The sequence below is a fragment of the Ochotona curzoniae genome, unplaced genomic scaffold (assembly GCF_017591425.1).
Source record: "Ochotona curzoniae isolate NIBS_2020 unplaced genomic scaffold, NIBS_Ocur_1.0 contig_1014, whole genome shotgun sequence".
Classification (NCBI taxonomy): domain Eukaryota; kingdom Metazoa; phylum Chordata; class Mammalia; order Lagomorpha; family Ochotonidae; genus Ochotona; species Ochotona curzoniae.
In genome coordinates, this window is record NW_024464920.1 from 845,823 (window position 1) to 870,421 (window position 24,599).

Here is a 24,599-nt window from a genome sequence, read left to right on the forward strand (position 1 = left end):
GGGTGGTCTGCCCGGCTCGGGTGGTCTGCCCGGCTCAGGTGGTCAGCCCGGCTGAGGTGGTCAGCTCGGCTCGGGTGGTCTGCCCGGCTGAGGTGGTCAGCCCGGCTCGGGTGGTCGGTCACGTCGGCTGGGGCACCGCTAGCCGCCGCCGGAAGCATCCTTCCGGCCCACCGGCCTGCACTGCTCCGCCCGGTCCCCAGACCTCGCGAGAGCTACCACTAGTCCCGTAGCTTACCGGGCCACTAGTCCACCGGCCCCGCCTCCTTCTGGCCCCGCCCCCACCGCGCTCCGCCCTCGGATTGGCTGACGGAACAGGCTCTGGTTTTTTTTCCTGTCCAGGAAGCGGCTCCAAGGAGAGTCCTTCTTGTGGCCCCGCCCCCCCGGCCCGCGGATTGGTCGGCGGACGCCGATGTCACGAGCCTCCGACCGAGCCAATCAGGAGCTTGGCGTATTTTACAAACGGAGAAAGTGGCCGCCGCCGAAGCTGAGGAGAGTCCGTGCAAGCGGCGCGCCAGGCGGTCCTGGGAAGGTGCGGGCCCGGGCTCCCTGGGGGGAATGGGGGCTGTGGGGGTTCACAGCGGGGAGAGCGGTTCCAGGTGCTGGGACGACACGGTGGATCCAGCACGTCGGAGGTGGCACCCAGAAAAGCGGCCTTGCAGAGGCCCGGGGAGGCTTCCGGGCGCCCGGCTTTGCAGGCGTCCGGCCCGAGCCTGGTTGATCTTTGATCCCCTCCTTCCAGGCTCCACTGTAGCCATCATGACCACCCTCCACGCCTCCAAGGACCCCCTCCCCCGGGGTGTGTCTCCCACCCCTAGCAAGATTCCCGTGCGCTGTCAGAGGCGCCCACCTTTCCCCACAGTCAGAGCATGCGCCCCGGACCAGGAGAACCAAGATCCGAGGGTAAGAGGGGCCCCGGGGGTGAACTTAGTAGTTACAAGGAATCGGTCACTCCAGCAATGCATCCCAAGACGTTTTGTCCCCTTCTCTCCTGCCCCTTCCCTCAGGGAGTGATGCAGAAGCCACTGCTCGCCCTTCAGCGCCCTCTCGGCGAATCCCCAGGCCCCCGGTTGAAAGCCAAGCAGCAGACCAAGAGAGCACAGGGCTCGGAGGGCATCACTCCGGCCCGGACCACTCTGGAGGAGCTGAGGCCTGACACTGGGAGACAAAATGTGGGACCTGGTCTACCTCCCCAGACAGGTACCTGTTGGGGGAGGGTCTGGGAGCACAGCCTGGTCATCTGAATGATGGGAAGAGCTTGGTGGGTTTTGGGGCCTTGCAGTCCCCCTAGATTCCAGCTCACTGTTGGGAGGGACAGGGCCTGGTGCCTGATCCTGGGCAGCTCCGTGCTGTTCAACGCTGTCCCTCCTCCTTGCAGCACATCTCATCCCTTCTGAAGTTATTTCCAGTCACCCCCAACCCGTCTTCCTAATATGATACACAAGGTCTGCATTCCAGCTTGAACCTGTTATTTCCATAGTTTGAGGATAAGGGTTTTGTCTTAATTTGTTTGGGGGCTTGGAGGAACATTTTTCATGAAGTCCAGTGCTCATCGGGTGAGCTGTGTTGAGTTGAACGGGTCTCTTGTGCCCATTCCCACAGCCCCGGGGGACTGTCCAGCGTCTCCTCCTTCCCCATTCCTCCCCAGTCTCACCTTCCCTTCTCTTCCCTTGCAGAGGCTCCAGCAGCCGTAGAGTTTGTAGCTGATCCTGCAGCCCTGGCCACCATCCTGTCAGGTGAGGGGGTGAAGAATGATTTTCCGGGGCGCCACTCCAGTCTCGCTAGAAGAGTCCTGATTCAAGGGAGCAAAGGCAGCACCACCCAGAGGGCCCAGGTAATGAGACAGGTCGTGGGGTGGTCGGGTCTGATGGGCAGAGGAGGCTCCCGAGCCTGTGCTGACAGCCTCTCTTGGGGTTCCAGGGTGCTCGGGCCTCTGCATATCTGGCTCCCAGAACCCCCATCCACCCACTGGATCCCGTCAGGGCTTCCTGCTTCTCAAGGCTGGAGGGCCCGGGACCCCGAGGCCGAATGGTGTATCCCCAGAGGCTGGAGGCTGTGGTGAGCTCCTGCGCTCAGAAGCCCCTCCTGGGGACAGAAGAGGGCGCTGTGGGCAGAGTAGGAGCGGGCCTTAAATCCTGGGCCCACCTCTGACACTGCATTCCTCTCTGGCTCTTGTGCAGCAGGTTCAGCTGTCAGGACCCTCCTTGCCCTTCTCCACCACCCGTCCCAACTTCCAGGAATTAAGAAGATTGGCAGGTGGCAACAGCCGGTGAGAAGGAAAGATTGGGGCAGGATGTTTGGGGCAAGGATGGGTCCTGTGGAGCCAGGGCCTTCCTGTAGCTTTCAAACTCCCCACCACCCAAGGAGGGGATCCGGGGGACAACTGTGGCTGCCTTAGAGGCCAGGCCTGCGCGGCCAAGACTTGGTATGACGTGTCCTTGGGTTCTAGTGGGGAGAAGGGGGCAGGCATGTGAGGCACTGACTGGCTTAGTGGCCATTGTGGACGGTGACCACAAGTGGGATCTGGGTTGACTTCTTGATTCCTACTCACTGGCTGTACAAGCTGGCCTTGGGTTTCCTTCTCTGTGGAGTGAGGACAGTGTTTGTTGTGATGCCGGAATTCGTTGTGACCAGAGAACACAGTGATGTTTGTGAAGCACTTAGCACATGGCCAGGTCACACTTGCTACTCAGGGCCTCCTAGCTGTCCTTCTTGTCATCAGGAGTGCGGCGAGCCAGGCTTCTGAACTGCTTCTAGAGACCCCGGCCCAGCCTGGTGAGTTGTGTGGCAGTGGGGGAGAGATTAGAAGTGGGTGGGCTGCCTGCATTGGGAACCTGAGAGAATGCTCAGTAGGCTGTGTGCGGGTAATGGGGGCCACGGCAGGGGGCGGGTGGGGCCGCTGATGGACCAGCAGTCAGCCCACTTGCCCTTTGGGACAAAGGAGATGGTCTTGGCTTCTTCACTTTCTCTTCCACCTTCTGCAAGGAGTGCCTTCATGCAGCCCCCAAGAGCCACCACCATGTCCTCAGCCCGCTCAGGGTGTTCAGAGGATTTTCCCAAGTCAGTGCTGGCCCCTGCGTGGGCCCTTGTCCTATCCATGCAGGCTTACGCTCAGGGCAGGTGTTGGGTACCCACTTAGGGACTCATATGGGATGCTTACAGTGGAGTCCCTGGGTTCAAGTCCCGGTTCTATTTCTTTCTTTCCTTTCTTTTTTTTTCTTTTTTCTTTTTCTTTTTTAAGCCATCACCAATTGCCTTCCCAGATCATTAGCAGCAAGCTGGATCAGAAGCCTGGAGCAGCCAGGACTCAAGCCATTGCTCCAGTCTGGTCCAGCTTCCTGCCAAGGGCCATCCTGGGAGGCAGTAGATGATGGCTCAAGGGCCCGAGTCCCTGCCATGTGTGGGATCCCTGGACTGTGTCCCCAGCTCCAGCTACTATGGGCATTTGGGGGAGTGAATCAGAGGGAAGATCTTTCTTTGCCCATCTCTGTGCCTTTCAAATAAATAAAAATGTGAAAAACCAACTAGTTCACCCCCTTCAGAGGTTACCACATGCCATGCTAGGCTTTGGGGGATGTTCTAGGTTGTACAGTAAATTTCCCGTCTTTTCCTCCTATCTTCCTCTCTCCCTGAAGGAGAGCACGCCGTTGCCCCTCACTCCGATGGAGGAGGAGGGGCTCCCCTTGGCCTGGCCCAGCGAGTGCCCTTGAGGGAAATCCCAGCGATGCCACACAGCAGGGTGAGATGGGACCCTCCTGGGATGGTGGGTAGGGGAGACAAGACAGGCCTGCGGAGCCTGCCAAGCTGGGCCTTGGGGTGTTACTGGGGTAGGGTGTGCTGCACATGGACCCAAGCCCTCGCTGGAACAGGATTGGCCCCTCTTTCCCAGGGGTCTGGGGTAAGAGGTTACAGATGGGAGTGTGTTTGAATCACTGTGCTGAGGACGAGACAGCTGACACACCTGTCGGCCACACTCACTGATCCCTTCAGCTCACAGTGGCTTCCTACCGGTGCCAAACCTTCACCTCCCTGGGCCTTAGACATACAACAGCAAACAGGCTCATAGTCTAGAAGGGGGAAGCATAGTTTTCAAGATAGTGCTAAGTGCTCTGTAGAAAAAAAATGATACATAAGTTGCTGATGGGAAGTGGGGGGGGGGGGAGGTGAGTTACAGTTCACAATAAATCAGCGAAGCCCAGGAGTGCAGGGAGTGACCTGGACAGATGTTGGGAGGGTGATGGGAGTGGGGCTGGAAGAATATTTCACACCTAGAGAACTGTGGATGCCAGGGCCCTGGAGGGGAATATGCCGTGTGTGTGTGTGTGAGAGAGACAGACAGAGAATGAAGCAGAGTGAGAACTCTCAGGCGGTGAGGCTACCATGATGGAAGCAGGAGGGATGAGGACCTGTGAGGTGGTGTCCTTTGGGTGTGATGGGTGGAAAGCTATGGAGAGAAGGGAAGAACACAGGGGTGATGGGCTCCAGTCCACGGAAAGGGAGCCTCACACAGGCAGGGATCATTCCGTCTACGTTGTCTCCCCACATAGGATGGCCAAGGCTCTCACCTGATGCCCTCCCCTGCGACCCAGCCCATGCCCGGCCGTGTGGTACCTCCTTCTATCCCCCACCCGTCGCCTTTTGGGCGAGCTCAGCGTGTCCCCTCCCCTGGTGTCCCCGCAGCAGCGGTTTGTACCCGTAGCAATAGGGAGGGCTTGGGCAAGGGCAGGGTAGCTCGGCTGGCAATCGCTACTCAACCACTCTCATCCCTTCCGCAGGCATCCTATTCAGTATTGCGGCATTTCACCATGCGACCCAAGACCCGGTTCACACCCATCTCATCAAACCCCAGGGTTCAGCAGGTAGGATAGGGCCCAAGGGAGGCAGCTGCATAGGCCAAGACAAGGGAGAAGACAGGTGGGGAGGGGCATGGGTGGCTAAAGCAGAGGCAAGGAGAGAGTGGGTCCCAGGCACGGGTGTGGCCTTTGCTGACGTCTCACTCCCTTCCCAGGCCCGGTGGCTGCGGGGCCTCTCCCCTCAGTCCTGCCGTGAGGACCCGGCCCTACCCTGGGTAAGTGTGGGAGACACCCGTGTGTAGTCCTGGTGGCTGTAGGTCCAGCAGTTAGGAGCAGCTGTGCTTCCCTTCCTCTCGGCTGCCCCTTCCAGTCCAAGTCCAGGGCCTCTCATTTTGGGGCTTTGCCTCCCCTCCTCCTGACAGTTGGTCTCAGGCTGCTCTTCCCAGCCAAGCTTGGCTTCCTCACATACCCCTTCCACCTTCGATGCAGGGACAGATTGCAGTGCGATTGTTTGACCAGGAGACTCACGGTGAAGTGCAGGATGGTCCTGGGGAACCATCATCGGCCCCTCTTGGTCTCCACCCCAACACAGCCTCTAGCCTTCAGGAGCTGAAGCTGCAGGTGAGTCAGTGGGGCGTGTATGTGTGGGGAGAATGGGAAGAGGTTGTGGAGGGCTTGATGTCACATCAGGATACTCTCTCCCCCCATCCCACCCCATAGCGCATCAGCATCCTACAGCAGCTGCTACGGCAGGAGGTAGAGGGGCTGGCATGGGACAAGTGTGCCTCCCTCAGTGGTGCCCCATCTCTGGACATGGCTGAGCTTCAGCCCCTGCTGGCTGAGATGTCTAGAACTGTGAAAGCCGCAGAGCCTGATCCTGGGACTGCCTGCCTTCACGGACTGTCACAACCTGCTGGGCGGCTGGAGTCTTGCCTTCCAGACAAGGGTGGGGAGGCGCAGCCCTGCCTTACGGCTAAGTTGGCTCCCACAGAGTCCTGTGGCAATGAGGTGCCGGAGCCATCTCCCCAAGAACAGCATGGGGTGCCAGAGCCCTGCCCTGTAACAGAGCCTGAAGCCCAGCAGCCCTGCCCTGCAGCAGAGCCTGAAGTCCAGCAGCCCAGCTTCAGGTTGCAGGCCAGGCTCCTGGAGCCCTGCCCTGCAGCAGAGCCTGAAGTCCAGCAGCCCAGCTTCAGGTTGCAGGCCAGGCGCCTGGAGCCCTGCCCTGTAGCAGAGCCTGAAGCCCAGCAGCCCAGCTTCAGGTTGCAGGCCAGGCACCTGGAGCCCTGCCCTGTAGCAGAGCCTGAAGCCCAGCAGCCCAGCTTCAGGTTGCAGGCCAGGCACCTGGAGCCCTGCCCTGTAGCAGAGCCTGAAGCCCAGCAGCCCAGCTTCAGGTTGCAGGCCAGGCACCTACAGCCCTGCCCTGTAGCAGAGCCCGAAGTCCAGCAGCCCTGCCCTGCAGCAGAGTCTGAAGCCCAGCAGCCCAGCTTCAGGTTGCAGGCCAGGCACCTACAGCCCTGCCCTGGGGTGGAGCAGGAGGCCTCCAAGGTCTGCTCCTTGCAACACAGCAACCCAGGGTCAAGCACGCAGCCCTACTGCAATCTAGGTACCCCTGGGACCACCAGCCTGACATTCTCTTCCCAGCAGCCACTCTGTGCCAACCCCCTTATCTACTCGCTGCATTCTCCAAGGTCCCCCATTGGCCAGGCAGGTAAGAGAGGGGTGGGAAGGCCGTGAATCAAGGAGGTCCTGGTGTTACCCTGGGAGCTGGGCCCTGCCCTGGGCCAGGCAGGGCTGTGCCGGCTTCTCCCAGTCCTCTCCCGAAGCAGGGAGGAGCTGCCACCAGCCCGGGTCTTGGTGGCTATTGGGAGGAGAGTCCCTGGGGGACAGGGCTGGGGAGGGTACAGGCAGGACTTCAGAGTCCTCTCTACTCTCTGCGGCCCTCAGGCCCCAGCAGTCTGGCGCCAAGAGCCCTGGCCCTGAGGCAGCGCCTCAAAGCCTGTCTGTCAGCCATCCACGGCTTCCACGAGGCCCGTTTGGATGACGAGTGTGCCTTCTACACCAGCCGGGCCCCGCCCTCCGGCACCAGCCGGGTGTGCACCAATCCTGTGGCCACAGTCCTCGAGTGGCAGGATGCCCTGGTGAGCCACTGGCCCCATTCCAGCCTTCAGGGGGAAGTGGGGTGGGACAGGGAGCCAGCCTCAGCTGCCTGACAGCTAGGGAGGGCGGTGGATCTAGCTGCTGTCAATCTGTGCCAGACTGTAACCAGGTCTGCTCTCTCTACAGAGTTTCGTTCCAGTTGGTTCTGCTGCCCCCCAGGACTCTCCACCCTGAGTCACCCACTCCACCTACACTCACCTTGCATGCTCCTTCCCATTTAGCCCTTATTTATTGCCTGTCCGTCTTTGGGACTGGGACCCGTCTGTCCTTTAATAAAGTTTCTAAAGTCTCCAGATGTCTGGCTGGGGGGGGGGGGGGGCGGGGTTGGACTAGGCCAGTTCTGCTGTTGCTCCCCAACTGCCCACATGGTGGCAGTGCACCCCGGCCTGAGAGGCCAGCCTGGTCCCCCCCATCTGGACACTGCCATGAAGGGAGCTGTGTCCTTCCACGCCTGCCTGCCCCACCCTTCGGTTGAGCTGTTGTTTTTTGGTGACCATGTAGCACCTGCTCCTCTCCCAGGGACCAGCTGCCACTCCCTCATCCCCTGGGCACCAGGTTCACTCCCTTGTGAGAGAGCCACTCTGATGGGGTCTCCCTCGGCCTGCAGGTGGGAGGAGGCTGCAAATCTCCCTCTTGCCTCCCTCCTTCCTCCCCACTCCCCCAGGGGCAGGCCTTGCCATCAACGGTTTCCCCCTGCCCCCCACCATGCACCAACCCAAGCAGCCACGCACAGCCCCCCAACCCCACTTTATTGGATGAGGCAACAACAGCTGTAGCCCCAGGGCCTGGCCCAGACTAGGGGTGGGATGGGACTGTACAGAATGAGTTTTCAGTGCCAGTGAAGAAACGGACATTCCCGCAGCTCACAGGAAGGCCACCGTGGCTGGGGCCTGGAGATGCCGATGACGGAAGGAGGTAATGGGAGGGAAGTCGCGACAGAGGACCGGCACCTACCCCGTCCTAAGTCTCCTGTCGCCTCGGACGGGCTCCTTCTGTTTCTGTTCTTTTCCTTCTGCTTAGTGAGGCTGCTGTCGGTGTGGGTGGTCCGCCTGCGGGCAGTCGGCTCCTCCCCCAGCCCAGCCTCGTCCGGTCCCCAGGCTCACCCCTTCAGGCTGCCGTTCAAGGGCAGGAGGGCCTGCCCCACTGCCGGGCTCTCATAGGACGGGTGGCGCCGTGTGGCTGGCGCAGGTGGGAGTGGGGAGGGGGGGACTCGAGCGAGGGACGGGGAGGGGGGGCGGGGGCGCCGGGTCAGTCCGGGTAGATAATGAAGCCAGAGAAGGTGCTGTACTTGTTGGTGTTGCCGCCGTGCACCTTGCCACCGTCCAGCTTGATGAAGACCTCATCACCCACGTCCAGGTGCAAGATGACGCTGTTGCTGGCGTAGTCGTAGTTCTGGTCGGCGTCCTGCGCTATGGCGCTGGCCCGGACCTAGTGCGGAAGCAGAGCAGAAGCAACACGCCCTGTGCCGCACTGGGGGGACCACAGGTGGAGTGCCCCAGGGCGGCTGACTGGGGGTGCCAGCCACCGGTGGTCGGGACCAGGGGGGACTGGGAGAGGCTGGAACCTGCGTAGCACCCCAGGCTCTGCCATTCGCCAACTGGGTGACTCCAGCAAGTCTCACTTATGGCCTAGAACTCCATTTGAACTACACAGTGACAGCAAGAATGGAGCGTACCTCCTAAAATGATTAGGATGAAAGGAGTTAGGTGGGCGTGGTGTGTTCGCAACTGCGGTTTTCCTACAGAAGATATCATGTGGGCTTTGCTGTTAGTATTCTCCTTTTGAAAATAAAATCACCCCCTAGGATAATTGCTTAGGTTCGATGCCTACAGGGCACTCCTGTTAGTGCCAAGCTTGGGTTTCACTTCCCCCAGTGTGGGGCTGGGAGGGAGGGGCACTGTGGTGCTCTGGCCTCTGGGGTGCACATTTCCATCCTGGGGGTATGTGTTGGTGCTGGGGGTCATCTTCCACCCAAATAAGGAGCCCTCCTCTTCTCCATTCTGGTGGTGTGGGACCCCACAGGCCACCAGCCCCCTCTTCTGGTCCCACAGGGGCTGGTTATTAACTCATTAATTATTCATCATTATTCTAATCATTATTTACCGTCCCCAGGGCCGCAGTGCCCGTGCAGAGGAATACAGAGTGGGAGCTGTGCAGCCCCCGCCTCTCTGAAGCCTGCATAGGCAGCTACATGTAAGTCCTGCAGCCTCTCCCCTATGTCCTGCACAAGCAGAGCGCCCTTACCAGGTGCCACAGGCACACGTCACCATGTGACTCCTCTCCACCCTAGGCACCACACACACGTACATCTTGCACAGGCACACTTGATTACACATACACAGACTGCACCCCCATACACACATGCACACACACCCCGGGTCTCCAGGGCAGCCCTACCGTGAGAAGAACCCAAAGCTGGCCTACAGATGGGGGAGAGGGCAGGGGGACACCACGGCTGAACCAGGGCCTTGGGCAGAGAATAGAGGGGCAGGTCCAGCAGGCCCTTGCTAGCCTCCCCTCCATCATTCAGGACATGCAGAGGTCACCTCTCAATCCCCACCTGCAGAGGCCCAGGAGGCCCTGGCACCTCCTCTTCCTCCAAGCCTGTGCCAGCTGTCTCCCTCTGTGCACACCCTCCCCCACCCCCCAAGCAAAGTGCTTGCGGCTGTTTCTTCAGTCCTTGGTGACAGTGGCTCTGGCTTTGCCCACGGGGCTGGAGAGCAGGCACAGCCGCAGACCAAGGTTGCTAAGGCCAGGCTGCGGGTCTACCTGCCCCCTTGCATCTCTGCTGTCAGTTCTCTGCCTGGCTCCCAATTGCCAGGCCACTTCCCACCTCCCACCTCCGCCTCTGTCTCTGGGCAAGGGCTCTGGTAGGCTTGGTCACTGGCCCTGGGGCGAGGCATAGGTTTGCTGCCTGGGGAGTGAAGCTGCCTTTTCTTTTTTGCCTTTTCTTCCAGAATGAATGCTGAACACCTCCTGTTCCTGCCTCCCGCCCCCCTCCCCTCATGGCTGACCACTCTCCAGTGCCTGGGACGCGTATTCCATTCCAATCCGCAGCAGCCAAGACTCTGAGCAGCTCACCCAAGGCAGGAGAGGCGCCCAGAGGCCACTGGGCTGCTAGAAAACGCTGGGCAGCCAAGCAGGATTACAAGAGGAGAGCTTTGTATCCCAAGTTCTAATTTTCATACCATTTCTCACACATCTGGAGACCCCAGCAAATTCCCCTAGCCCCACAGCTGGCCTCCAATTGTTCTTTGGCCCAATGACACGATTTATATGTTGTTGTTTAAAGCAGCCTTTTCCAGGTTTGGCAAGGATGTTGCGGGAAGGAGTTCAGGATGAGGACTGATTGAGGGGGGAGAATCAGAAAGCTTGGGGCAGCGGCCCTGGGGCGGGGCGGGGACTGGGGGACACCTCACCTGTCCATTCTTCATCAGGTCGGCCCACATGCTGGTGCCGTCGCCCCCGCGCATGAGCACGTGGTAAGCGAAGAAGTAGACGCCCGGCATGGGGCAGGTGAATTTGCCGCTGGCGGCCTCATATGCATTGCCCACGTTGGTCACCACGTCGTCGAAGCGCAGCACCTCGTAGCCCTCATGAGGCCGCCGCAGGCCGGCGTAGAAGGCAATACGGGGCACGTAGCCGGCTGGAGGCGCCACGCCGCCGGGGCCCGGCCCCGGGGGTCCTGGAGGGCCAGGCCTGCCTGGCTCTCCCGGCGGTCCTCTAGGTCCTGGAGGCCCCGGAGGTCCTCGGAGGCCCGCCTTTCCGCGGCGACCCACCTCTCCCTTGGCTCCCGCCGGGAAGGGGGCCGCGGATGCGGGCGTGCCGTCGGGGCCACGGGGCCCGTGCGGGTCGCACACCATGCGGCAGCGACCCAGCATCTCGTAGTGCGCCGGCCCGCGGGAGCTGTGCACCAGCAACGGAATGGCCACTAGCAACAACAGCACCATGGCCACCCCGACGGCTGCGCCCGCCACCCGCTTGCGGCGGCTCAGCCGCGACGCGGCCAGGGCCAGCAAATCCTCCTCACTCTTGGGCGCAATGGCGGCGGAGGCCCGGGGCTCTCCGCAGGCCCTGGAGAAGGAGGCGGCGGGACTTCTGCCCGGGTCTGGCCACCCCCGACGGCTGCGCCTGGGCTCCCCCGCCCCCCGCGGGCTCTCTCCGCAGCTGCTGTGCCGTCCCCCCAAACCGTCCGTCCGTGCGGAAGGCTCCCCGGGTTCGGCCAAGGGCAGCTCCAAACGGCTTGGAGCCCGTGGCCCTAGGTTACCCTCCGGTGCAGTCTGAGCGGTCCCGGGCGCAGGAGCAGCTTCGCGGCTTCTTCTGGGACGGGCTGGCTCTCCGACAGGTCAGTCTAGGGAACCTGCTCTCCAGGCAGCTGCTGTCTCCCCGTTGGCAGAGCCAACCGGCGGGGCCACCCGGACAGATTGCTGCCAGCCGGCTTGGGGTGACGTTGGGGGTTATTCCTCCCCTGCGCTCCGGACGTCCCAGGCTTGGAGCTGCGGGTGGCGCGACCTTCTAGGAGGTGTTGCGCTCCGGCTCCCGGAGACCACCGTACGCCTTGCCACCCCAGCCACGGCTCCCGCCTGCCTCTTCAAGCCCCTGCCGGGGCCCTGGCCCGCGCGCGCTCCAGCTCCCGGCGACCCTAACCTTCCTCGCCTCCCTCCCGGGGCGGCGGTGCGGGTGGTGTGCGAGTCTCCGCGCGGCGGGAATCACTATAAGCGGCCGTCCGCGGAGCGACCCCTGGTGTCGGCAGCGGGCAGCGCGGGGGCGGGGCGCACCGCGGCCCCCAGCTCTGGCCAGGTCCGGGCGGGCTCTGCGGGGAGGCGCGCCCTGCCCACCCCGGCTTCACTCTCCCCGCTTCCACCCGGAGTTTGGCCTTCCCGGCGCCTAGAAGAAGGCGGTGGGCAATAAGGCAGGACCAGAAACGCAAGCACACAGAGAAAAAACAGGTGGATCCCTGGAGCGGAGAAGATGCGGGGTGGGAGCCTCAAAAAAAACAAACAAGAAAATGAGAAGGAAGAGAAGAGGTGTTGTCACCTCTCTCCCTCCCTGTAGCTAGCCCCCCATCACGTACTGGCAGCAAGGGCTGAGTCAAATGAGTGCACCCTGGCCTGGTCCATCCCGGGTTGGGGGCTGCAGAGCAAATGCAAGTGTAGGGGGGAGGAAGGCGGGAGGGGAGGAGGAGCGAGGGCGCAGCAGAGGTAGGCCAGTCCCTGGGAGCCAGCAGGAAACGGACAGGAGAACAGAGGGGCAGCGACAGAGGAAATCAGAGAGACGGAAAGCCGGCAAGAAGCGCAAGGACAGAGACAAAGCTACTCTAAGAGACTACCTGACGGCATTTCCCCCCACCGGGCGGCGGGGGGTGGGGGAGAGAGACGGGAGCCCTGACAGGCTGACGGATCGAGAGGGAGAAATGTAAATGGCGCTGCGGAGACACCCGGGTCCGTGTTCGGACTCCAATGTGACATATCAAGTGTGGGGCCGGCGCGGGGGCGGGGCCCTCCTGCAGGCAGGGTGGCCGCTGTGGGCCTGTGCCTTGTGACAGGGTGTGGGAGAGGGTGCAGGTGGCCGCAGGATCCTGGCCTGGAGGGTTGGCCCCCTGGGTGAGTGGGCTTGTGCCTTTGTTTCTATGTGTGTGAGGGCTGAGCCAAAGGGACAATGCCTGGATGGAGCACCCCCATCAATGCCATTTCTTCTGCCTCCGGATTTAAAAGTAGGGAGTCTCCTCTGGGCAGTGGGGTGGAGAAGGCCACTCTAGTTCCACTGGCCCTGCCCAGCCCAGCCATCCTTACCTGTGCCAGGCTTGTCTGCCCCCATCCTCTTGGCTCTTAGGGGAAACCCGGCAACACACATAAGGGGTGTTTTTACTGGAGAGGGGTGGGAAAGGAGGGAAGTTAGTTATGCAAATTTAAGTAATTAAAATGCAGATTAAGTGCTGGGCACCCTCTTGGAAAAGGCAACCTTGACTACTTTCAGAGTGACCCGGAGGGGCGCAAGCTTTGACAGGTGAGGGTCCAGAGCTAAAGTGATCCTGTGTCCTTCTGCAGGCCCAGCCCCTCCTTGGGGAATCACAGGGACCATAGGGCCAGAGGTCCAGCTCCCAGGATAGGTGGAAATGGGGCTGTCTGGAGATGGACAGCTGCAACACGTGTGTACAATACAGAGCACAGGGCACATCAGGGCATGATTCCTGGGTGATGTTCTCATCTCCCCTGCATCTGCCGCTCCAATCCCATCACCATCATACGGTGGTGCAGGCCAAAAGAGGTTGTGGGGCCCGGCCAGTCCCCAGGAGCCTGTAAGGATTGGCAGGCAGTGGGGGAGGGGGCTTCTGCAACCATAAATACAAATTTTATTCAAGGTCTTTGTCGCCATTTGTCTTCCTCGGGGGGCTAAGGGCCGTGTCGGCCCCTTGAATGTCTAATTCCAGATCTGCTCCCCCAGGCTGGATGATGGATGGATCAGAGAGGAGAGAGCGAGGCTGAGCTCACCCGAGCCTCCCTGCCCGATCCTCAGGGCCAGCCCAGGGCCAGCCGCCCCTTTCTTTTTCCCTGTCCCTCCCCAGAGGCCCTCTCTGGCCCAGCCACTCCCGGGACCCCCTTTCGGAGCCCTGCACCTCACCCGCTTCAGGTCAAATTCTGGCCTCCCTCTGGAGCATCCCTTTTCCTGCCAGCCCCAGCCAAGGCATTGAGCTGCAGTGGCCAGCGGGGCTGCACGCAGCAGCCTGTGTGTGTGGTGGGGGAAGTAGGCTTGGCTCACGGAGCTGAGGGGCCAGCCGCATGCATTTATTCATGTTCTGTTGCTCTTTCCCCACACTCCGGAATGAGGCTGCCAGCTCACCGGGTCCTTATTGCTTCCCTGCAGCTGTCACATTTGGCCGAAGAGGGATCTGGGGAGGACCAAGGCCAGCCTGTGCCCCTGGGACTGGAAGCCACAGGAAGGAGAGTGTGGGGACCCTTTGCCCAGAGCTGCTCTAGCAGCCAGTCCTGGGAGGCTCCTGGGAGGTGGGGACAAGGTTGGCATTGGGGAAGAAGTGATGGGGCAGGTGGGGACAGGGTTGGTGAGGGAGGCGAGAGGAAGATGGTCTCAGATGTGCCCAGTCTGGAGTCTGCACTAACCCTGATGCTAACTCCAAATGACACTCTGGACTCTTCTTCAATCCTAGGCCAGTTCTTAACCCCATTGCCTAACCCCACCTGGAACACACACCTGCCCAGGAACCCCAGGTCTCCCCAGAATTCCCCCCCTGGGGCTACAGTCAGGTGTGTGCCAGAGTTCTGAGAACCAGGCTTTGGATTAGCGTGCGATTAGCATATGATTTGCATGTGCTATGTGCCTTCCACTCTGCGCAAGTTTTCATGTTAAAATTTTATGAAGTCTAGCGGAAAGGTCCCGGCTCCTTGAAGGCTCTCTGTTCTCCTTCCTTCGCTCACCCCTCTTGTCACTGACCCAGACCTCTCCCCAAGGGAAGAAGAGGTGTGAGGAGGTGACAGCAGCAGTCCCGTGGGTGACAAGATTGTGGCAGTGTAGTCTGCCTCCACCGCTGGCACAAGAACCAGCGTCCTTGGGTGTGAGGGGAGAGGAGCCAGCTGGCTGGTGTTCCCCTGTAGACCTAAGGGAGCGTGATCCCCTCCCGTTTCCTCCTTCCCCCTCTTCAGTGGCTTCCCTGCCACACACACGGAGCACACTGGCTTGCAGTGCCCAGGTGGAGCTGTTCGTTCCAGACCCCTGGTGTGACAACAGGGGGTTTCTGTCCACAGGAGAGGCAGTAATACCAAAAGGAAAAATGTAACTGAGTGCATTCTAGCTCAGGCTTTTAAAAGTCATTATTCTTTATTTTTCATTAAAATCTGCTAGATGTTGTTTAGATAGGCAGATTCCAACTCCTGGTCTACTCACCAAATATCTACAGCAGCCAGGGCTAGGTCCAGACTGGAGCTGGGCGCTGGCCAGGCAATCCTGGTCTCTCACAAGGGTAGCAGAGACCCAGCTCCTTGAGTCATCCCTACCGACTGTCCTAAGGCTGTTCGCTGCTCTGCAGCCTATTCCCCCTACACCCTCAAAAGCCTCTCCCCCTCCCACTGCCAGGTAGACACATTGTCTCTATTTCCCAGATGAGGCAACTGCAGCTTGTCAGTGTCACCTTGTAAAGGACAGTGCTAGAGTTAGATGTGTGATCTGGCTTCCTTCTCACTACCCTGCAGGCAAGACTTCCGGCACCCGAGCCGATGCAAGAGTGAGAAAAGCAGGACGGAGAATGGGCAACAGGACCCGTACAGCCTTCACTCGCCGGTGATTTGCCATGTGTGAGACCAGCAAAGCAATCCCTCCCCCGAGGCAGCCCAGCCTGACATCGTCGGGTGCCCACCTCTTGGCTCATGTTTGGCCAGAATTAAGTGTGGACCGTTGCTGTACTGGAGGAAGAGGGCATGGAAACACAAGACAGCCACAGGGGCAAAAGGGGATGGAGGGAGGCTGAAGCTGGCTCCATGCTGGTCCCAGCACCTGCACATACCTGCCTGCCCCGTTTAAAAACTATCGAGGAGGAGCCGGAACTGTGGGGGCAGCCCACCAGCGTGTACCCGGGCCAGTAGCCCAGGCCCGGCAGTCCAGCGCAGCCTCGGGTTCTGCAGGGCGCGCAGGACCTATAACAGGTTCCCAGCAGCTCTGAGTATCCGGCAGGCCAAAATGCACTGAGGACTCACTGCAGAAGCCCCGGACTCGCGGCCCGGGGCGGTTTCTAGTCTTGGAGGTCTTCTTCACCCACCCCGGTCTTGGTGCCTGGCTCATCCCCACCGCTCATCCCCTTCAGCCTTAGGTTAATGAAACAAAGCGACTGGCTGCACAGACACCTGTCAGGCCCCTCATTTCTCCGCCGGGACGTGGGCTGCGGCGCTGGGGGAGACCGACAGGTGGGAGGAGGCGGCGCGAGAAGCCCTGGAAGAGGCAGGCGCCTGCCGCGCGCGCCAAGCCTTAAGGTCCTCGAGGCGTGGTAGGCCCTGGGATGCTCTTTGTGCCTGGAACCCCGAGCTCTATCTCCATGTCTGCGAAGCAAGCGACTGAACGAGCCCCCCTCCTTCTCCCCTCGCCCCCAACTCCGGGTCTGCTCCGGTTCCGGCTGCCGCGCGCCTGTGGCAGGTGCGGCTGCGGCGCGCGCTGCGCGCACCGCCTGAGTCGGCGGCAGCTGCTGGGCGCTTCCTCCCACCTCCTCGCATCGCTTTCCTCCGGCTCCCCCCTCCCAGCCGCACTCCCTCTCCGGCGGCCGCGGCCTTTATTAGGGATTCCGCGGCTGTCGGTCCCGCCATCCATCCTGTCCGCCGGCAATTAGGCGGCCAGACAAAGAGCAGCTTCGGATGGATGAGGGTCCCGGCGGATCGGAAATGTGAAGGGTCAGCGCTGCCGCCCGCGGCGCACCCCGCTCCCCCTTCCGCATAATCACCGGCCGCCCGTCACTCAGCTGGCCTCCCGGGGAGCTCAGGGGCCCGGCCCGGCAGAGGGCGGGGCTGTGACTGCAGCCTAGGCGCAGAGGGCCGCGACAGGTCGAGCCCGCAGCAGGTGCGCCTCCCGCGGGAGGGCTGAGCCGCGTGGCCCCAGGCACCTGCAGACGGAAGAGGACGTGGTGACGGCCCGGCCGTTCCCTTCAGGGGTCTGGGGGCTGGCGGCCCCGGGGGGGACTCGAGCATAGCCCGGAGCGCCCCCTTCTGACAGTGAGAAAGGCCTCTGGCTCATCAGTCAGTACAGGTGGAACTGCGCCCAGGGAGAGCTCCTCTCAGGAAAACTGAGGCTCTCCAGTCCCGGACGCCTCCTATCGGAAAAGAAGGACTCAGCGCGGCCCAGTGTGGAATCCAAATCCACTCCCACCCACTAAGAAAAGTCCCAAGGCAAAACCCAGGGGGAGTCAAAGGAGCGAATTCAAGCAGTGCGGGTCTTACTGCGCATTCCGTGGCGCTGGCTCCTGGCTGACAAATCAACATCTCAATCTGACAATTAGTGGTCGGGGTGGGGTGGGCAGAGGGGCTTTCGCAGCCCAGCCGCTTAGCCTTCCCAGCGGGAGGCAGAGAGGTGGGCGGTGCTGGCAGTGATGAACGACTCCGGGGAGGGGGGACCCGCGGCCCCGAGCGCGCATTCATTACTTGGCTGACAGGCGGGCGGGCAGACGTGCGGGCAGAAGGCCCGCAGCCGGAGGGAGAGGGTCCGGGAGGGGGGCACAGCACAGTCCCATTGCCCGGTGGGTGCTGGAGGTTCTAGGGCTGTGTTCCCCCCACCCCCCGAAGTCGTAGTAGGCCCCAGGGTTGATCTTTGAGAAGGCTCTCGCTTCGGGTTCAGTGATCTGAGGTCGGACGGGGTTGTAGGAGCCGGCGCTGGGGCGCGACCCCAGCAACAGTGCGCAAAGCGCGCTCCGAGGCGGTGACAGGGATGGATGGTCTGGTTGGAGTGCGCAGGGGGACAAGTGCCTGGATGTGTCAGGGCTGGGCCTGATTTTGTCAGCGGAGGTTTGAGCCTCGCCCGGCGGAGGATGGGCCCTCCTCGTCCGCCCCCCGCCGCTGGCTGTCAGTTCTGTCTCCAGTTTTGGAGGCAATGGTGGCGCGCCGATGACAGCTGAGGTGTGTGCCTGTGTGACACACGTTAACTGTAAGAGCGCTGCTTCTGGGGACCACCGCTCCCTTCCCAGCTGCAGTGACAACAGCGGGTGCTGTCCACAAAAGTCTGCAGAGCTGGCTGCTGAGTCCTGGGCACGCAATTCCCAGCAGGGCACCCGGTGCACACCTCCCCATGCATACACTCTCCATCCAACATATGCCCGCGCCCAGCTTGCTGAGCAAGCCATGGGGCAGACCCTGTCTCTTTCAAGTGCCCATCTTGGGGCCCCCACCTGCAGCCTCTGGGAACCTATCTTTGGATTTAAGAGACTCCCTGGGTGGATAAGGAACATTCTGAATATTCTTAGGAACCTCCTTTCCTCGCCTGCCTTTATCTCGCCCGTTTTGCCTCCATTCACCAAATCACGAAGAAGTGCAGCAGTCCCTTGCCCTCTGTGCAAGGTCCACACAGCAGGGCCATGAGTGACCCTTGCTTTCCAGCCACCTGCTTTTCTGTAGGGCACCCTCTCTTTGCCCTGCCCTTCCTTAAGTCTATCGTCTTCCCCTTGCAAGTCCAACCCCCTCTTTGTGTAGGCCTGTTGCTCTAGTAGGGATCTCTTGCCAATTCGGGGAGGATTTTGGCTGCTCTAGGGGCTCCTCCCTCTGGGAATACCCTCACAGGGCAGGGAGACCCCCTGGGTACTGTGGGGATGAGGGGAAGGGAGAGTGGTGGTGGGCAAGGCTTTCTCCCTGGGCTGCAATCCGGAGGTGACTGCGCAGGCGAGCACGGTCACAGAGTGTCAGGGTCAGGGGCAGGCTTGGGTCGCTTCTCATTCCGGGCACAGGCGGCTGGTCGATGCCCCGCTGTCCTCCCCTGGTCCGAACCCCCCCCCTCCCGGCCCCCGCTCCCTCCGCCCTCCTGGAAAAGGCAAATTTGACATTTTTAAATCCCGAGCCTTAGAGGGATCGATGCGGCCCGGGGGCCCCGCCCGGGGTCGATATTCCTGATTGGGAAGCGGCCGCTGAGCGGAGCCCGCGTGTAAATCACCGGGCTGGGGGAGGGGGCGCCGAGAGCCCAGGCCGGCCCCGGGTGCACCGAACCCGGCGGGGGTCGCGGCGAAATGAGAGCTACGCCCTGCCTTGAGGACGTCCTCCCCTCCTTCTCCAGAACCCTGCCAACTCCCTTGGACCGCTCCGGTCTCGCTTCAGCGGCCGCCACCCTCCGCTGCCCCTGGAGCCGCCGGGGAGGCCGGTGTCGGAGCCAGCCATGCGGCGGCTCCTCTCCGGCCGCTCCCGCGGGGCCCAGGCTTTGGCTGCGGCTGTCACGGAGCCGACAGGCCGCGAGGGCGGGGGCGGCGGGCGGGCTGCGCGGGGAGGGCTGGTGGGGTGGCTGGTGCGGCTCGCGCTCAGTGCGCGCGCAACAGATGTCTGCGGGCCTGAGGCCGGGCCTGGTGGCCAGGGATGCGGAGGGCACTGGCGGGGTCTGAGCTGGTGCTGAGCGAGACAGACCGACCCTAGCCTACCAGGGAGCCTTGAGTATAGAGAAGAGGGAGCCGGGTGGGCACGCAAGTTTGGGCTGCCCTTGGCCTTCAATCATCCTTGTCGCGATGTGCCGGGAGGGGGTGGAGGAAGACGGTCAGCCGGGGCTGGGCAGAGCCAGGGAGGGCCAGAGCGGGGTCAGCGACCAGGATTCCCGCATAGGTCGACCTCTGGATCCGCCGTGTCACTTGAATCAGTGTCCACCCGGGTGCAAGCGTCGCCTTGCCTCCGTCGCGACTTGGCGCAGCCTCTTTGCTCCAGCGCGCCAGGTGCTCCCACCTCCCAACCCCGCGCCAGTTTATAGAACAACAGTTTAGGGAAAAACAATCCTGGCCGAGTGACGGCCCCGTAATTGTGACAAAGTGAGTGCGCGCGGCTGCAGGGAGCACAGGGGCGGGCGCGCGGCGGGGCGAGGCGTGCACCAGCCACCCCCCCCCCCGCCCGCACCGCTGTTCCCGCGTTCTCACTCCGCTCACCCGCGTGCCTCTCCTCCCGGCCCCCACGCTTGCTCCTCCATCGCTCTTTCCTTTCCTCTCGGTAACAGCTCTCCTCCTCTCCCCACCCCCCCGGGGGAGGGGGCGCCCTTTCCTCGCTCGTGTCTCTCTCCTGTGCGTTCCACTGAGTCTCCATCTTTTCCTCGCGCTAACATCGCCCTCGGGCCCCTCGCTCCCTCTGCTCTACCTACACAGTTTCCTCCACAGGCTCTGTAAACGTGGAGCCCTGCCACCTCCTCCTCTTCGTGACCCCCCACTCAGCATTGCGGACGACGGCCTCTGGGCTCCCACTGCCTCCGCCCGCACCCGACTCCCGCTCCCAGAGCGAGTTTGTTTGTCCTGCGGCCGCCGGCGCCGTCGTCCGCGCTGTTTGCCTAGCTTAGCGCGCTGCGGCGCAGTGCGGGCCCAATTAAGTCTCATTCATTATTCAGCGCCCCGTCGGTCCCCGCCCCCAGCCGCAGGCTAGGGCGTCTCCTGGCCGCCGGCGGGACCCCAAGGGGCCTTGTAAAGGAGCGCATTTCCTACCCCTCTGACCCGCTGGGGTGGGGATGGCCAGACAGGGGCTCGGAGGGAAACAGAGCCCTTTTGCCTGCTGTAAGGGTCAGCGGCCGGGAGACCCGGGAGCTCCAAGTCCCTTCGTTACAGGCGGGGAACTGGAGGCCCAGCCTGCATGCGGCGAGACTTGGCCAAGGTCACCTAACAGAACCCAGGACCGGAACCGGGGGCAAAGGCCTGGAGGCCTCTGGCATCCTGGCCGCACGTTAGTGCCGAGTCCTCCAGCCCGGGCCCGGGCTCGCCTGGAGCGGCATTCCACCTTCCTTGCCTCGGCTGTCAAGTTTTCAGCCTCTCGCCCAGGGCACGGGGCGGAGCCGCCTCGGGGCTCCTCTGCCTTGGGGCTCCGATCTAGACAAAGAAGACCCTAGTAGGAGGCCTGGCTACTAGGCAGCCAGGCACACTTGCGGGAGGAGTCAGACGTGGAGCCGTCCAGCGTGGTCTCGGTGCAGTGTGCAGCCTACGCGGAGGGCGTAGACGCCCTTTCGTTTGTAGTACGAAGGGCGATGCAGGCCGTGGAAGCTGGCTTCCTTTTTGTTTGTTTTAGCGGACCACCGCCTCTTGACTCTCGCCTGGCAGCCCCTGCGTGGGAGACAGCCCCGGGCCGTGGCAGGGCCCGTAATCACGCCAAGGTGAGTCTGGGGACGCGCGCTGCCGCAAGCGGGAATGCCAGCTGGGGCGCCGCGGTGCTCTGGGGGCAGCGCTTGGCCCAGGGGTGGCGTGGGCGCGGCGAAGCCCAAGTCAGGGCAGCCAGAAGACGGAATTTGCTCGAGAGCGCAGGCCGGGATCTCCCTGGAGGAGGGCCTCGGGGAGGGGCCTGGCTTGCTGTGACCCGGCAGACACTGCAAAGACAAAGTCCATTCGGATGTAAGCGGGAGGGGAGTGACGGGGCCATTTTGGTTCCGTGGCGCGTCGGGGCTGCCCGCGGTGTGCCCAGGTATGGCTGCTCCACTCGGGCTGCGGTTACTGCCCGGCGGGCACTTAGGGGGCGTGAATCACAGCCGGGCTTTCTGTAAGCTAGGCTAGGCGTGGTGCAGCCTCGGAAGGAGGTGGTCGAATTTGCGTGGGTGTTAAGGTCCAGGTCAAAATGTAGTTTCCAGAACGTTTCAGTGCAAGGGCAAGGAGCTGAATCCTGGGCCAGGGGTGTCTGAGGCAGCCGTGATGGGAACTAAAGGGGCGCAGGAGGACTTGGGAAGCCTTCCCTGCCTGCCTCCCAGGCCCTCTGAGACTAAGAGAAGCTGTGAGCTTTTAGTTTGTGTTGTTTCCTTTACAGGGCCCGGTTTCTCAAATCAAAGCTTGGAAAGCATTCTTCATCCCTAAGTTTGGAGGCTGTGAAGGGCAGAGCTGGATTGGCACAGGCCCTTAGTCTCTATAGAAGCTTTCTAAACTGGAGTGGTTCAGACACTTCCATCCCCCGTCAACAGGCCTGCATTGTGTACCAGGCTTCCGTCTTCTGATGTAGACCTGGGAGGTGATGGCTCAGGTAGCCGGTTGGTTCCTGCCACCCAGGAGACCTGTGTGGTGTTCAGCCTGGCCCAGCTCCAGCCATCACGGGCATTTGGGGAGTGAACCAGCTATTTGTTCTCTTTGAATAAAACGTGCTGGAACAAGGGGTAAGGGTTAGCATTGCAGGGGCACAGAGGAGATGGTTCCTGAGCGTAATCATACTATTTTGTGTTTTATTTTTTTCTCTCTTAGGGGATAAGGCTAACCCTGGGCCCACGAGAGCCAGGAATCTGGCAGAGTGTCCCGATGTGATCTCTGCACTCCGAGCAATGACAGGTCCCAGCCGACTGGGCTGAGACCTCAGCCTGGACAATGGCCAAGGGACTCCTGGTGACCTATGCCCTCTGGGCTCTAGGGGGCCCTGCTGGGCTCCACCATCTGTACCTGGGAAGGGACAGCCACGCCCTCCTCTGGATGCTCACCCTGGGTGGCGCTGGGCTGGGCTGGCTCTGGGAGTTCTGGAAGCTCCCAAGTTTTGTAGCTCAGGCCAACAGAGCCCAGGGCCAGAGGCCGAACCCAGCAGTGGGGATACCCCCTCTGAGTCCCATTCGTTTTGTTGCCCAAATCCTAGTGGGTATCTATTTTGGCCTCGTGGCTCTGGTCTCTCTTTCTTCAATGGCCAACTTCTACATTGTGGCTCTGCCCCTGGCAGTGGGCCTAGGGGTCTTGCTGGTGGCTGCTGTCGGCAGCCAGACCTCAGATTTTAAGAACACGCTCGGGGCAGCATTTCTCACCTCTCCCATTTTCTACGGTCGCCCTGTGGCCATCCTGCCCATCAGCCTGGCTGCCAGCCTCGCAGCCCAGAAGCACCGGCGCTACAAATCTCCCGTAAGGTCTGAGACACTGAGCGTGCGGCTGTACCGCCTGGGCCTGGCCTACCTTGCTTTCACGGGCCCGTTGGCATACAGCACCCTTTGCAACACGGCTGCTACCCTCCGCTATGTGGCAGAAACCCTGGGCTACTTCCTGAGTTGGTTCAGCTTTTTCCCACTGCTCAGTCGTCTCGTGGAGGGTCTCCTCCTCCTGCCTTGCCGTGCCTGGTGGCTGCTGCTGGGGAACCCTGGCTTCAGCAGCAGCTCCTTCCAGGAGTGGGAGAAGCTCTATGAGTTTGTGGACAGTTTTCAGGATGAGAAGCGGAGGCTGGCATCCCAGGTAGGCTCCCCTTCTCTCACTCCTGCCTGGGGGGCTATGGAAGTTTAGCAAAGCCTTGTTAATTAACTGGCCAGGCCCTAGGGAGGGATCCCTAACTCCCTAGGGCTTTTGTGTGCTACTAGGCAAGGTAAGAGTGGGACAGGCCCATGTATACATTGCTGACTTTGTATTGAGATGTAGCATTAGAAAATGCTCTGGTTTGGGGTACACAACAGTCAGACCGAAGTATAGGACGCTTTACGTCCAGCACAGTTGGTACTCCCACCTGTGGAGGAGGCCTCTGTTGTGAATTCTGCCACCATAGATGAGTGGCCTTCATTCCTGACCTTTAGGTGAATGGAGTTATCGAGCATGTGTTCCGTGCTGGAGTCTCCATTGAGTCACACGCACTTGTGTTGCTTTACGTGATTGGACGATCATTTGTTTATTTGTGTCATTGCTAATGAGTGTCTGGGTCATTTCTTCTGTGATACTGGTTTCTACTGAAGAAAGCTACTGTAAACATGCTTATGCACATCGGTTTTTGTTGTGGGGAGATTCTCATCAGGGAGGTCAAGTTGTGAAGGGCACCTGCTGATGGCTGGCTTTGTGGTACAGAGGGTTAAGCCGCCACTTGTGACACCAGCAGCCCTTATTGGAGAGGTTGGTTGGAGTATTTTCAGCTCTACCTTCTGACCCAGCTCCTTACTCTTGTGCTTGGGAAAGCATGGGGTGAGGGCCTGAGCACCCCGGGGTTCCTGCCACTAGTACGGGATAGCAGATGGAGTTCCAGGCTGCTGGCTTCAATCTTACCCAGACCTGGCTGTGGGGAGTGAACCTGCAATGGCAAGTTTTCTCTATCATTCTGCTTTTCAAATAAATTACTTGAAAGGCAGAGTTACAGAGGCAGGAGGAGAAACACAGATCTATCCATCGGTGTATTCCCCAAGTGGCCACAACAACCAGAGCTGGGCCGGTCAAAAGCCAGGATCCAGGAGCTTCTTCTGGGACTCTCAGTGTGGGTCCAGGGGCCTTGGTACGTGGCTGTCTTCTGCTACTTTCCCAGGCCATTAGCAAGGAACTGGATTGGAAGTAGAGAGGCTAGAACTTATCTGGTGCCCATATGGAATGCCAGTGTTGCAGGTAGAGGCTTAACTTGCTACTCCTTGGCCCTAAATATTTTCCTTTATTGGAACATGTAGCTGTTGCTGTGAGGCACACAGCTCGTCCAGAGGCTGGCATTATTTTTTTAATTTTATTTTTAATATTGATTAAATAGTTGAGAGGGATGGGCGCACATGTTGGCCTCTAGTTAGGGTGGGGAGGATCGAGGTATGGAGGAAAGTGGGTGGGACAAATGTTGCAGTTATTTAATTATTTTCTTCTCCTGGGAAAGAGAGGGGACTGCTCCTTGCTATCACCCACACCTGAGCATAGGGGACAGTCACTTGATGACATCTCTTTTTTTTTTTGAAAATTTTTTTTTATTACATTGCATCATGAAACACAGTTTTACAGGCACTGGGATTCCCCCCTCCCCTCCCCAAAACCCGCTCCCCCCCCACTTGATGACATCTTGGGGGAAGAATGTTCCAACGGTGTTCCTTAAATGATTTTGTTAGTTCTGGGACATCAGCTTCATTGAAACAGGGTTGAAAAAATTTTTCTAAGGTTTGTTGGCTGACCAGGTCCACCTCAGGGTGCATCCATAGACCCAGATACTCCCTGTAAAATTTGGCCAGAGTGGTCCAATCTGTTCTGCTTTTCATCCTCTGATGAGGCACTCGGTGTCCTCCGCTGGCCTGGGTGAGCTTGCTGTCATGTTCCCCCTCTGCATCTGGACATGCTGT

At 60.8% G+C, this 24,599-nt stretch overlaps 3 protein-coding genes across 3 annotated transcripts in view; 2 read left to right on the plus strand and 1 right to left on the minus strand.

Moving 5' to 3' along the window:
• The first annotated feature begins 746 nt into the window (after positions 1-746).
• Positions 747-7,236, plus strand: LOC121154663 (trophinin associated protein). Its single transcript, XM_040977699.1, has 14 exons — positions 747-900; positions 1,005-1,197; positions 1,674-1,831; positions 1,918-2,055; positions 2,181-2,266; positions 2,720-2,772; positions 3,615-3,736; positions 4,545-4,679; positions 4,773-4,856; positions 5,006-5,065; positions 5,280-5,411; positions 5,511-6,498; positions 6,735-6,928; positions 7,074-7,236. Exons 1-14 carry the CDS (start codon positions 757-759, stop codon positions 7,119-7,121), a joined length of 2,535 nt encoding a protein of 844 aa, XP_040833633.1. The 5' UTR covers positions 747-756; the 3' UTR covers positions 7,122-7,236.
• A 950-nt stretch (positions 7,237-8,186) lies between these two features.
• Positions 8,187-10,980, minus strand: C1QL4 (complement C1q like 4). Its single transcript, XM_040988565.1, has 2 exons — positions 10,367-10,980; positions 8,187-8,375 (listed from the first exon to the last, which is right to left on the minus strand). The coding sequence occupies exons 1-2, from the start codon at positions 10,895-10,897 to the stop codon at positions 8,196-8,198; spliced, it is 711 nt and encodes a 236-aa protein (XP_040844499.1). The 5' UTR covers positions 10,898-10,980; the 3' UTR covers positions 8,187-8,195.
• Positions 10,981-21,930: 10,950 nt separating this feature from the next.
• The window catches only part of DNAJC22 (DnaJ heat shock protein family (Hsp40) member C22), a 39,813-nt gene continuing 37,144 nt past the window's right edge, over positions 21,931-24,599 (plus strand). Inside the window, exon 1 of the mRNA XM_040977706.1 lies at positions 21,931-22,770. Within this exon, the coding sequence (XP_040833640.1) occupies positions 21,931-22,770 (840 nt within the window). The remainder of the gene's footprint in view (positions 22,771-24,599) is intronic.

Bases quoted from the DNA above. Each gene is read 5' to 3' on its own strand.
- LOC121154663 (XM_040977699.1), top strand. From the start codon at position 757: ATGACCACCCTCCACGCCTCCAAGGACCCCCTCCCCCGGGGTGTGTCT. The intron at 1,198-1,673 runs GTACCTGTTGGG...CTTCCCTTGCAG, and splicing joins TGGTCTACCTCCCCAGACAG to AGGCTCCAGCAGCCGTAGAG. The intron at 2,267-2,719 runs GTGAGAAGGAAA...TCTTGTCATCAG, and splicing joins TTGGCAGGTGGCAACAGCCG to GAGTGCGGCGAGCCAGGCTT.
- C1QL4 (XM_040988565.1), bottom strand. From the start codon at position 10,897: ATGGTGCTGTTGTTGCTAGTGGCCATTCCGTTGCTGGTGCACAGCTCC. The intron at 8,376-10,366 runs GTGAGGTGTCCC...CTTCCGCACTAG, and splicing joins ACCTGATGAAGAATGGACAG to GTCCGGGCCAGCGCCATAGC.